The sequence below is a fragment of the Cetorhinus maximus genome, chromosome 4, assembly GCF_964194155.1.
Source record: "Cetorhinus maximus chromosome 4, sCetMax3.hap1.1, whole genome shotgun sequence".
In the NCBI taxonomy this organism is placed as follows: Eukaryota; Metazoa; Chordata; class Chondrichthyes; order Lamniformes; family Cetorhinidae; genus Cetorhinus; species Cetorhinus maximus.
Genome location: NC_135882.1, coordinates 63,579,124 through 63,591,792, shown reverse-complemented (window position 1 = coordinate 63,591,792; position 12,669 = coordinate 63,579,124). Strand labels below are relative to the sequence as shown.

The window sequence follows — 12,669 nt, the reverse complement described above, 5'->3', positions numbered from 1 at the left end:
AATTCAAATTTTAACCAACAAATGCTGTCTTTAAGAACAAAAGTTCTAACAGCGCAGTTTTGCCCACTTTCAATGGCCACACTGACACTGGCCATTCCTGGTGAGAAAGTAAAGAATTTATTAATTCTAATCATCTCAATAAAATAAATTAAATTTTGGGTCGGAATGAGTCCATTGCACATCTTGTGAGAAGTTACAAAAGAAGATCTGTCTGAGAACTGGAAGAAATTAAGTGATTATGAGGTCTGCTTAACTAATCTTCCCTAGTGGGAACCATCAGAGTATTTGCAGAGTATTTATGTGAAGATTTTGTTATGTTCTTCTGCTAGGTATAACACATATTGTCTATAGTTGTATCCTTTCTCATAGACGTGCTAACAATTAAGTCATTCAATTGCACAGATTTACATACTACAAAAGGAATTCAATGAAATTCTATCTTTTTTATCTATTAGATATATTACTGGGTAATTAAACCCACGCACTAAAATTATTCTTAATTGGGGCTTTTGTAATCATGAATGCAAAAGTCAATGAACTGTACAGACTCAATCATTTCAGCAACATTAAAGTCAAATATATAATTCAGTGAATCCAATAATCTCACAAAAGTCTGCATTTTGTTACACACATCGAACAGACAACCATATCATATTATCATGAAAACACATTGTTGCAATATTTATCTTAATGATTTGTAAATAGTAATTAAGTGGAAAACAGCCTTTGTGCTTGTACTGTTTTTCATTTCATCACTATTTTTATTTACTTTTGTGAAGACACTGATTCTATGGAGGCGCACAGTTCCACTGGCTGTGGGTGCTCTTCAGTACATTGTTTAGATGGCGATTATTCGTGTGTGCACCTTCACAGTGAATAGTGGCAGTTTTTTGACCACTGAAGGCATAGCAGCTGAGCCCATTCACCCAATTATCTCACACGTGCACTTCCAGCATGGTGGCAATAAGGAACGGCAACCACAGCTAACTTCTTCTCATTGTGGTGAGGCCAATTGTAACACCTCTACCGCAGTCTTGGCTATGTTCAATACAGACCAGGGATTGACCTTGGAACCGTTCCTGAACCATAAGGCCCAGCTACTGACTGTTTAAATCTACTGAGGTAATTCTGTCTATCTGGCTACAGCGTATATAATAAAATAGGCTAAAGCAAATAAGAAACAGATTAGAACCTGATAACTGAGTGAGAGTCATTCTCTGTTCCCTTAAGAAAAGTACTAAAGGCGTTGCAGTGACTCAGTGGGGATAATTTTCACTATTACCCTTTGGGCAGCAATTTGGAGGAATATATTGACCATCCATTGTAGAATTCTAATGGGATGAAATTGGAAGTGTTCTACAACAGGTGGACAATCTGCCAGCTGCCAGATTACTGCATAATGGGAGAGGTGAAAATTGCTCAGGCACTGAGGTTGCCTTTAATATTTTCTTGATGGAACACTGAATGATTCTTACTCAGATATCAAGTTCCAATCTGTATACTATTTTAGTTATTTTACTATATGCTAAAACCACATGCTAAAATGTAACCAGTTACATTTTAAATAAGAAAGAAAATTTCTCCAAAAATGAAAAACTTGGACATAAAAACTATTTTTGGCATTTGGAAGAGGTATTTCTATTTGCCAAGTAATCTATCCATTGCTATGTTCAATTTCACAATAACACGACAGATTTTAAGTTAAATCACATATATCCTGCAGAAAATCCTTTCTTTTTGGCTACAAACTATAGGCATAAATTAAATCCAATGATCTGAATTGCATCAGGAATTTTTATGTTCCCACATATTTCCACATTTCAGTTCTCCTGCTGCCTCTGGCCTCTCTGCTTCTTCTCCCCATGCTCCCACACTCATCTACATAAATGAATGGTATTAAAAAGGTTTTAAGAACTGCTAATAAATTCAGAATAATTTACAAACAATTATGACAGAATGCGTTGTTACAACTCTAAGTATTCTGAATAAGAAAATATATATTCCAGGCTACACTTGATTTAGAATGCAGATTGTCTTTGCCCTAACTTGATAAAAGCCAGGTAACTGGAAGTCAGTTTACCAAGTGCTGCCATGATTTTCTGATCCTCACTTTTGGTGGTTTATATAATAGCCACAAGTGTTGACTTGGAAAATCTATCTTTCTATTTCTTAATTAAATATCAGAAAGACTGTGTGCATTAGATAATCACAGATAGGAACTATAAAAATTTATGTTTCTGATTAGCTAGGAGAACCTGTGGTCTGACATTCCATTTTGTTCTTTTATGTTCTGATTTACAGGTAATTGTTCAAGGCTCTTGCCGTTAAAGTGATCTGATTACAAATTACAACCAATGCTTAAAACGAAGGTGCAAATAGAAAAACAATCACATTTGCACCTAAAATACATACTTCTTTATACCTTTGTTTTCAGTAATATTTTCCATGAGAAAGTCAAATTAAGAGGTGTCACCCTGGTTTATACTGGAACTTTGAAGCAGAATGTTACAATAGCCATGCCTGCTCAAAATAATATACAGTGATCCAAAATTATTAGAATATTTACAATCTATGAAATTCCAGGAGATGGAGGTTTCATTATTTCTTACCTCTTCTTTAAAGATCTTTGCCTGTTCTTCACAACCAGGGAGAGTCTGAACAAAGTTTGCTACCTGAAAAAACAGTATATGAAAGAAGTTGTATTCATATAGCAACTCTCTTGTCTTCAATGTGCTCCAAAAGCCTTTACAGCCAATCAAGTACTTTTGAAGTATAGTTACCATTACAATGTGGAAAATTTGGCAGTCAATTTGCACACAGCAAGGTTCCACAAATAGCTATATGATATTGACCTGAGATTTGTTTTTAGATGTTGGTTAAGGGATAAATATTGGCTAGGACATGGTGGTAGCGTGGGGCGGAAGAGGTAGAGGTGGGGGTGGGGGGTGGTGGGAAATCCTTTTCTTTGAAATAGTGCTCTAGGATCTTTCACAAGACAGGCTATGACAGGATAGATAAAAATTGCATTAGGTAGGTGCAGTCCTACCCAATTGGACAATGGTGCGTGGTGTTGGAGAAGGATGGTGTGGTCAACTGTGTCAAAGGCTGTGATGCGGGAAGAGGGACTGATTACAATGCGTGTGAGGGGGGATGTAAGGAAAAGGGATTTACTGAATCTTTGGTCACCAGGGAATATGGAGATAAAGGCAAAATACTGCGGATGCTGGAAATCCGAAACAAAAACAAAAAATGCTGGAAAAACCCAGCAGGTCTGACAGCATTCGTGGAGAGAAAGACAGAGTTAACATTTCGAGTCCGTATGACTCTTCTTCACAGCTACGAGAAGTGAAAATGTGGCGAAATTTATACTGTTTAAGGGGGATAGAACAGATGAAGCTGGATAGAAGGCCAGCGATAGGTGGAGGCAAAGGAGAGATTGCCAAAGATGTCATAAACAAAAGGTCAAAGGGGTGTTGATGGTGGTGGTACTGGCTAAAGGAGGTGCTAATGGTGACATTAAGGGTAGAAAGCAGAATGTGATAATAGCCGGACAAGGGTAAGTGCTATGGAAAGAACAACATGAGCAAGTGACAGATGGGGTGGGGTGGGGGGGAGGGGATGGTGGTGGGAAAAAAGATCAAAAAGGGCTAAAAGGTAGAGATAAAACAATGAATGTAAATGAATTTAAAAATAATAATAATAATTAAAATAAGTGGAAAAAATTTTTTAAAATAAAAATAAATATTGAAAAAAAGGGATAAAAAAAGGGGTGAAGATGGAGGAGAGAGTTCATGGTCTGAAGTTGTTGAACTCAATATTCAGTCCGGAAGGCTGTAAGAGCCTGATCGGAAGATGAGGTGCTGTTCCTCCAGTTTGCGCTGAGCTTCCACTGGAACATTGCAGCAGGCCAAGGATGGACATGTGGACATGAGAGCAGGATGGTATGTTGAAATGGCAAGTGACAGGAAGGTGTTCTGCAAAGTGGTCACCCAGTCTGCATTTGGTCTCTCCAATTTAGAGGAAACCGCATTGGGAGCAGCGAATGCTTCACTTGAAAGGAGTGTTTGGGCCCTTGGACGGTGAGGAGGGGGGAGGTAAAGGGGCTTGCATGGGAAGGTGCCGTGGGAGGGGGTTGATGTGTTGGGGATGATGGAGGAGTGGACCAGGGTGTCCTGGAGGGAACGGTCCCTATGGAATGCCGACGGGGGGTGGAGTGAAGGGAAGGTGTTTGGTGGTGGCATCATAGAATATGGAGAGCTTGGTTGAAATTTACATGAGTACATAAAATAATAATACTTTTTACAAAGCACTTTAAAAACTCAGATTTTCATATTTATATGATCTATTATCAGATGTATTATGAATTGTAAACTTTAGTAATTATAAACTGATTATTACTATGCTATTATACTATACCATCATTTTGTTTTTGCTGGTATCTGGAGTTATGTTAATTTTCAAGTGTTAAAATGGGGTCACGTTGGAAAATAGTTTGGGAAGCACTGATCTAAGGAGAGGGAACTTTTAACAAGGTGAGATAGCACGGGAGCCAGGAAGGGAAGTAAATGTAAATATTTTTTCTAGATCCTGTAAATAAATTTGCTGGGGTTAGAGGTCTCTCAGGGTTATGTTGGTACAGAGTGATTGGGGGTGCTGGGATTATTGTGGGAGGCAAATGCTGCTCAGAGAGAGACTGAAGGAGGTTGGAGATCAAGGGCAGAGATGGGAGAGCTCAGTGGAATTTAAGGTGGAGAGGTTGGAGATTGGGGTGTCAAGGAGAGTCAGATGGGCTCGATCAAATGGTGGGTGGGGTCAGTAATGGGGGATCAGTGGTTGGTTGGGAGTTGGCAGGAAGTTTACAGGTTGGCTTGTTGGGCCTGGATGAAACACTCCTGCTCCTCCTGGCTCACAATCAGTGCTACAAAAGCATGTATTTGAGGGATGCAGTCCTTCTTGCCTCTTTTTAACTGCCAGGTTTCTTTAGCAAACCCAGCCAACATGGGTTAAAATGGAAATCCTGTTAAAAAATAGTGGTATGTAACCTCTTTAAAGGTTTCAACAGTTCAGTGCCACCTGAGAGTGGATTGGTCACCCAATCCTTGCCCAGCTTCTGTTAAATTCGGAAGTGTGTGGGCTTGAGGCAGGTTGGGTCCTTGCTTCAGATTTTTTACTGACCTAAACCCACCTTTTCTCGTGGATTTAAATTAACCCTAATGTGTTTTTAGCAGGATGTTTCTGTCTTAAGAATATTTCTGCCTTTCAGTTTATTACTGACTGTAATTAGGATTTAGTTCCTTTATTTGCTTCTTAATGAACCAAAACAGAAATAATTAATATGGTAGTTTTGATATTGTTACTTTAACACTGATAAAATAAAGTCATGACTAGAAAATAGGAGGAGGAGTAGGTCATTCGGCCCTTCGAACCAACTTCGTCATTCAATATGATCATGGCTGATTAATGCTACTACCATTATTAGTTTATGAAAAAGTTTGGCTTTCAAAACAAATTCTACATATAATGCCAACTTTTTAAAACATACTTGTCTTCTCTGAAAGTAGCGTTACAGTCGTGGACCAGCCAATGGTCATTCATGTTGGTTCAAATATGTTAAATATTTTAATCCACCAGAGAAATTTACACAACCATTAAAGTCATGTATGCGCGTCATAAATCTGAACTCTTGATGATAATACTTTCCTATATTGCCAGGATTTGCTTTGTGGTGTCAGATAGATTGGTTTAGTCTGATCCTGGACCGACGCTGTCATTTACATCTTAAGGGGTGGCTGGAGTTTCTGCCACTTTCAAGCCAAAAAGGAAACTCCTGGAATTGACAAAGACCCAGCACACAAAACACGTCTCGGCTATTTTCTGGCAAGGTTCTTCTCGTCTCTCGCCTGAGTTATGGCAGACCAGCAGAACCAAGGGAATTCCAGCTCCAGTATCTTTCAAATTTTTAAAAACTAAAGCATTTGGTTGGCCACTAATCGCAGTTTGACATTTGATGATAAATGCAAACCTAACTGGCTCGCTGAACTCCTTAACGTCCAGCTGTGAATGTTTGAATACAACAATAGCAACAACTTAAATTTCTATAGTACCTTTAATGTGATTAAATGTTCCAAGGTGCTTCACAGCAGCATTATAAAACAAAATATGACACTGAGCCACAGAAGACGATATTAGGTCAGATGACTACAAGGTTGGTGAAAGAGGTGGGTTTTAAACAGAGTCTTAAAGAAAGAAAGTGTGGTAGAGGGGCGGAGAAGCCCAGGAAGGGTATTGCAGAGCTTGGGGCCAAGACAGCTGAAGGCACAGCCAGCAATGGTTGTGCAATTAAAACTGGGGATGCTCCAGAAGCCAGAGTGCAGATATCTCAGAGGGTTGTGGAGCTGGAGGAGATTACAGAGGTAGGGAGAGGCAAGACCACGGAGGGATTTGAAAACAAGAATGAGAATGTTAAAATCAAGACATTGTTTGACCAGGAGCCAAAGCAGGTCAGCGAATTCAGGGGTGATGGTGCAATAGGACTGGCTGCAGGTTAAGACAACAGAATTTTGGATGACCTCAAGTTTACAGAGGGTATAACATGGAAGATCAGCTAGGGTTGTGTTGGAATAGTCAGGTCTAGAGTTAACAGCATAAGGTGTTGAGCAGCAATTAAGTCGCGACAGGTGAAGTCGGGCAATGTTACGGAGGTGGACATAGGCGGTCAGAGGGATGGCATAAATACAAGGACAGAAGCTCATGTTGGATCAAATGTGACACCAAGATGGCGGACAGACTGGCTTAATCTCAAACAGTTGCCAGGGAGAGAGATGGAGTTGGTAGCTAGGACAGGAGTTTGGAGTAGGGATGGGAAACAAGGGAACTCAGTCTTCCTGATATTTAATTGGAAGAAGTTTCTGTTCATCAGACACTAGATGTCAGATAAGCAGTCTGATAATTTAGCAATAGTGGAGGAATTGAGAGAGATGGTGGTGAGGTACAGCTGGGTGTCGCCATTGTATGTTCGAAAACTAACGCTGTGCTTTTGGGTGAAATTGCTGAGGAGCAGCAAGTGGATAGAAATAGTAATGAGCCACGGATAGATCCTCGGGGACATCAGAGGTAACAGGAGTGGGAAGGGAAGCTATTGTAAGTGATAGACTGGATAAGATCAGATAGATAAGAATGGAACTAGGAGAGTGCAGTCCTACCCAGTGGATGACGTGAGCAACCGTGTCAAAGGCTTCAGTCAAGTCGAGAAGAATGAGGAGGAAAAATCTGCCTTTGTCACAGATACATAAGCTGTCATTTGGGACATTGACAAGAGCTGTTTTAGTACTGTAGTAGGGGTGGAAACCTGATTGGAGGGATTCAAATATGGAGTTCAGAGAAAGATGGAATTGGATTTAAGTGACGACAACATATTCAAGGACTTGAGAGGAAAGGGAGGTAGGAGATTGGATAGTACTTTTCGACATCAGTGGGGTTAAACGTTGGTTATTTTGAGCGGCGGGGTTGATGGCAGCCTTGGGACAACACCTGAAGAGAAAGGACTGTTTACAAAATAAAATGGGGGCCATGAGGGGAAGTTTAGTGGGGGGAAGATTGAGGGAACAGGAGGTGGATGTCATGGAAAAGGTGAGCTCAGATAGGGCATGAGGGGATATAGGAGAGAAGCTAGAGAAAGATGTGAGTTCAGGGCTAAAATGAGGGGCTATTGAAGGAGATTTGGCCAGGTGGGCCAGCGGAAGGGAGGGACATGACTGAGGCAGCTGATTGGATTGTCTCGATCTTAGTGGTGAGATGTCCATGAGCTCCTCAAAATAGAACAAATATATTTAAAAATCTAGTAACATACTGGGGACCATCAGCGAATACAAGTAGATGACAAGCACGTTTCCCAGAGTGTCTCATAAAGCATTATATTCAAATATATATGATTTGCATGACTAGTACTGCAAGTTAAATTAGCTGCTAAGGCAAGCATTCAATGTAATCAAATAACTTGTGCAGGCTTACACAAGAGAATGCCTTTAAACAAGATAATGAAGGGCCGGAGGTGTTCATGAAGCCATACTTCTAATGGTTCTGTGCCTTCAGCAGAAAAGCAGATTTCAGAAAAGAAGGAATACCAATTTTGAACACTTTTTTTACCTGCCTTCCTCTCCCTCACTTGGCCACATCTTCAATTTCTCTCTTCTATTTGTATTTATAATTTCTTTATAACTAGTAAGATATATATTTATTTCACAACTTATTCTTTCAAATTTTCTCCTTGTTCAATTTGAGTTGGTAATATAGACAAAAGAGCTGAATTTCAGAGGTGAGGTGAAGTAAGCGTGACTGCCCTTGAGTTTAAGGCAGCATTTGACCGAGTGTGGCATCAAGGACCCCTAGCAAAACTAGAGTCAATGGGAATCAGGGGGAAAACTCTCTACTGGTTGGAGTCATACCTAGGACAAAGGCAGATGGTTATGGTTGTTGAATGCCAATCACCTCAGCCCTAGGACATTGCTGTTCCTCAGGGTAGTGTCCTAGGCTCAACCATTTTCAATGACCTCTCCTCCATCATAAGGTCAGAAGTGGGGACATGATGATTGTACAATGTTCATTGCCATTCGCAACTCAGATACTGAAGCAATCTGTGCCCATATGCACTAAGACCTGGACAACATTCAGACTATGGCTGGAAAGTGGTAAATAACATATGCATTACACAAATGCCAGCCAATGACCATCTCCAATAACATCGAATCTAACCATCTCCTTAATATTCACCAGTGAATTCCTCTTCATCAACATCCTCAGGTTACCATTAACCAGAAACTTAACTGGACCAGCCATATAAAAACTGTAGCTACAGGAGTAGGTCAGAAACTGAGAATTTTGTGGTGTGTAACTCACCTCTTGGCTCCTCAAAGCCTGTCCACCATCTACAAAGCAAAAGCCAGGAGTGTGATGGGATACTCTTAATTGCCTGGATCAGTGCAGCTTCAACAAAACTCAAGGAGCTCGACACCAGCCAGGACAAAGCAACATAACTCAACGCCATAAACATTCACTCCCTCCACCACCAGTGTGTACCAAATACAAGACACACTGCAGCAAGTTGCCAAGGTTCCTTCGACAGCTCCTTCCAAACCTGTGACATTCATCATCTGGAAGGTCAAGGGCAGCAGATGCATGGGAACACCTTCAACTGCAATTTCACCTCCAAACCACACACCATCCTGACTTGGAACTATATTGCCATTCCTTTACTGTTGCTGGGTCAGTACAGCGCATGGTGCCCTGAAAGGAACAGATGAGACTGAGGAACTTTGGTGGACAGCCAAGTTTCTCCAAAATCTTGTAGAGTCCTGCTCCGAAACTTCACTTGTAGGTGGTGTATAGAGAAGATCACGTCCACTTTAGACCTGCCAGCAAGGAAACGACATTGTGCTTTTTTCATTCTTTCATGGGATGTTGGTGTCGCTGGCTGGGCCAGCACTCATTGTCTATCCCTAATTGCCCTTGGGAAGGTGCTGGTGAGTTGCCTTCTTGAACTGCTGCAGTCCATGTGGTGTAGGTACACCCGCAGCGCTGTTAGGGAGGGGGTTCCAGGATTTTGACCCAGTGACAGTGAAGGAACGGTGATATAGTTCCAAGTCAGGATGGTCTGTGGCTTAGAGGGGAAATTTCAGGTGGTGGTATTCCCATGCATCTACTGCCATTGTCCTTCTAGGTGGTAGAGGTCATGGGCTTGGAAGGTGCTATGGAAGAGCCTTGGTGAATTGCTGGATACACTTGGTCAGTAAGTAGATGGAGTCGATTGAGCATGACCCAAGCAAAGGCCTTCTCAGTGACGCTAAGGAGTCAGATGCCCCTGTAGTTGTTGCAATCTCCTGATTTGTTGTTTGTATAGTTTGATGATTTTTGCGTCACACACCCTGGCGAAAGGATCCTGCCCTTCAACAGGAGGAGGGGGTCATGAAGGTGTGATAGTAGATGGGACATTCTGTGCTTAAGTAGTTTGGCTGGAATTCCATCTTCACTAGGTGCCTCTCTGCTTGCTAAGCTATCCATGTCTTTTCATGCTCAAGTGATGAGGATACTTTGTCTAATTGAACCATGACAGGAAGCTGCTGGAGAGCACCAAACAAGAATGAGAGATGTCCATCCCATGCGAGTGCAGCTCACAGTAGTGTTCAACTCACTGGGTCACCTATCGGTGAGTAGTTCACCATTTGCCTGTTTCGGGGGGGAACTTTGGTGATGGTAGAACAAAGTCTCCTTTTGATCCCATCTTACATAGCCCATAAATATCCATTATCACAGACAGTTTCGATTTCTTGGCAGTGTTTATTCGTGCATTCTTTCCCTGTTTTTTGCATTATTGTCCTGGTTACTTTCAAGTCAGACAGTGTACTAGCTGATGGGTTTATGCTGTGCATCAGGTTTTGCTTAAATGACAGTTGTCATCTCTCCCAAGTAGGTCTCAAAGCAGTCCTTGTTGTGGGTTCTGCCTTTACCAAATGTTGCTGCTGCTGTTTCATAAATTGAACTCAGCGACTTCCAAGCTTCATCAATATCAACATCAGCATTTCCTGGTGCACGTTTAGTGGGTAGCAATTCCTTGAGTGCCAAAGCAAAATGCATGTTTTTGGCACATTTTTGGCATTTCATGGAAGGACAAAATCATGAATGCGGCTGTGTTCCCAAAGGCAAATCTCCCAAGTATGTTGGCACTCATCAAACAGAGGCGGCTTCGCTGGCTCGGGCATGTTCACAGGATGCAAGACAGATGCATACCCAAGGATTTCCTATATGGCAAGGTAGCTGGAGCCAGAAGACCAGTAGGATGCCCAAAACCTTGTTTTAAGGATTCTCACAAGCATAATATGAAGGCCTTAAACATCAATTTTCACACGTGGGAGACACTGGCTGATGACAGAGGGAAATGCCGAGATCACCTGTGGACCAGCGTGTGCCACCATGACGATCAGTAGCTACAGCGGTGCCAACACTGAAAACAATATCTCCCAACAACACCTGATAAACGACTTCATGTGTGGCACTTATAGCAGAACTTCCCTCTCACAGATTGGGCTCTTCAGCCATCAGCAAATGTGCAACCATATGAAGCTCCCCCATTTCCAGTGGATCTGCTGCATGTCCATCATTCGACTCTGATTTAAAGATGCCAAAAATTCACTGTCATTGGGTCAAAACCCTGGAACTCCCTTCCTAATGGCACTGCGAGTGTACCTACACTAGATGAATTGGAGCGGTTCAAGATGTCTTATCAGCACCAACTTCTCAAGGATAATTAGGGGTGGTCAACAAATTTTGGCCTTGCCAGTGATGCTGAAATAGTAAAAAAAAATAAACCCCTGGCAGCAATGCGAGCAGCTTTAACATCGTCAGCTTCCTCCTCCTCAGCTTCATCTGCAAAGTATGTGCATTCTGCACTTTGTTGCTCCTGTAGCTCCAATCCTCACAGCATGTCACAGCATGACCTTCCCGGACATCCTGGCTGGTGCATGCTGAATGGTGTCTCCAGGAGTATCCAGGAACCTGAAATGCACCTTGAGCATGCCGACTGTTTAATGACACACCTTTCACCTGGCTTTAATTGTAATGCTCCTGGGCTTCACTGGTTGGGTTTCTCAGATGTGTCATCAGCCAGGTTTGAAGGGGGTATCTCTTGTCTCCCAACAGTCACCTCTTAAGTTTGCTTCCAGGCCCAAAGTGGTCAGGAATTTTGGACTGTTATAAGACAAATGCTATCATGCAATCTCCTGGGAATCTTGCATGTATCCGCATAATTTTTTTTGTGATTAGGCATCGTCAGAATACTGTTGGGAGTGGAAACCCTTTCAGTTCATAAACAAACCTGATAGATTTGGGAATGCATGGATTGCTGTGTATTTGTAGGCGATGATGCTCTGTACCTGTGGGGGATCAGCTAGCACGCAAAAAAAATCATCAGAGGCGAAGCCCTGGCAAACAACAGAACAGTGCGCGCTGCCGACTGGGAGATCTTGGATATGTCTCTGGCTGAGTCCTAGAAGGATCCTGTGGCAAAAGCATTCTGGGCGATGATCACTTTGACAGTGACTGGTAACATGTGGGCTACCAGATCCATCAGGGAGCAGACTTCTTCTAGGAGGCTAAGGATGTCTGCCACTAACTGAAGCAACAATGTGAACCTCTGGAAGTGCTCCTGTTCCAACAGGTCAAGGAAGCTTGGCTCTGCCTGCACACTCTGCTTTTGCGCGTGGTCCCTCCTGTGAGCTGCACCCCTCAGCTGCTCCACTCGCTGATGTCCAGCTGCAATTCAGTCAACAGCATGCTGTTACTTCTGGTGCTGATTGTATTGCTTCTCATTTGAGGTCCCATCAAAAGCAACTAAAGCGCTGCCCAAACAGAAAATGCTGGAAAAACTCAGCAAGTCTAACAGCATCTGTGGAGAGAAAGAAACAGAGTTAACATTTTAAGTCTGTATGACTTCTTCAGAGCATCTTCGTCTGATTCAGAAAACTTTCCAAGTGTAGAAAGTAAACTCTCAGCAAAAGTTCTGTGAACAAACCCTTCCCCATGTGTAGGTAAGGACGCAGCTTTGAACGCTGAGTATTTATTACAGTATCTGCATGTTCTTTAATCAGCCTTGTAAATTGTTGTTGTATGCTCACCTTG

At 42.1% G+C, this 12,669-nt stretch overlaps 1 protein-coding gene and 1 long non-coding RNA gene across 4 annotated transcripts in view; one reads left to right on the top strand and one right to left on the bottom strand.

Annotated features, from left to right (window-relative positions):
* Positions 1–12,669, bottom strand: part of LOC144679644 (lethal(3)malignant brain tumor-like protein 4) — a 392,935-nt gene that overhangs the window by 11,950 nt on the left and 368,316 nt on the right. For both annotated transcript variants that reach the window (XM_078540227.1, XM_078540226.1), the window contains exon 23: positions 2,610–2,672. In XM_078540227.1, the coding sequence (XP_078396353.1) occupies positions 2,610–2,672 (63 nt within the window). The remainder of the gene's footprint in view (positions 1–2,609; positions 2,673–12,669) is intronic.
* Positions 1–12,669, top strand: part of LOC144679647 (uncharacterized) — a 142,090-nt gene that overhangs the window by 32,483 nt on the left and 96,938 nt on the right. The window lies entirely within an intron of this gene.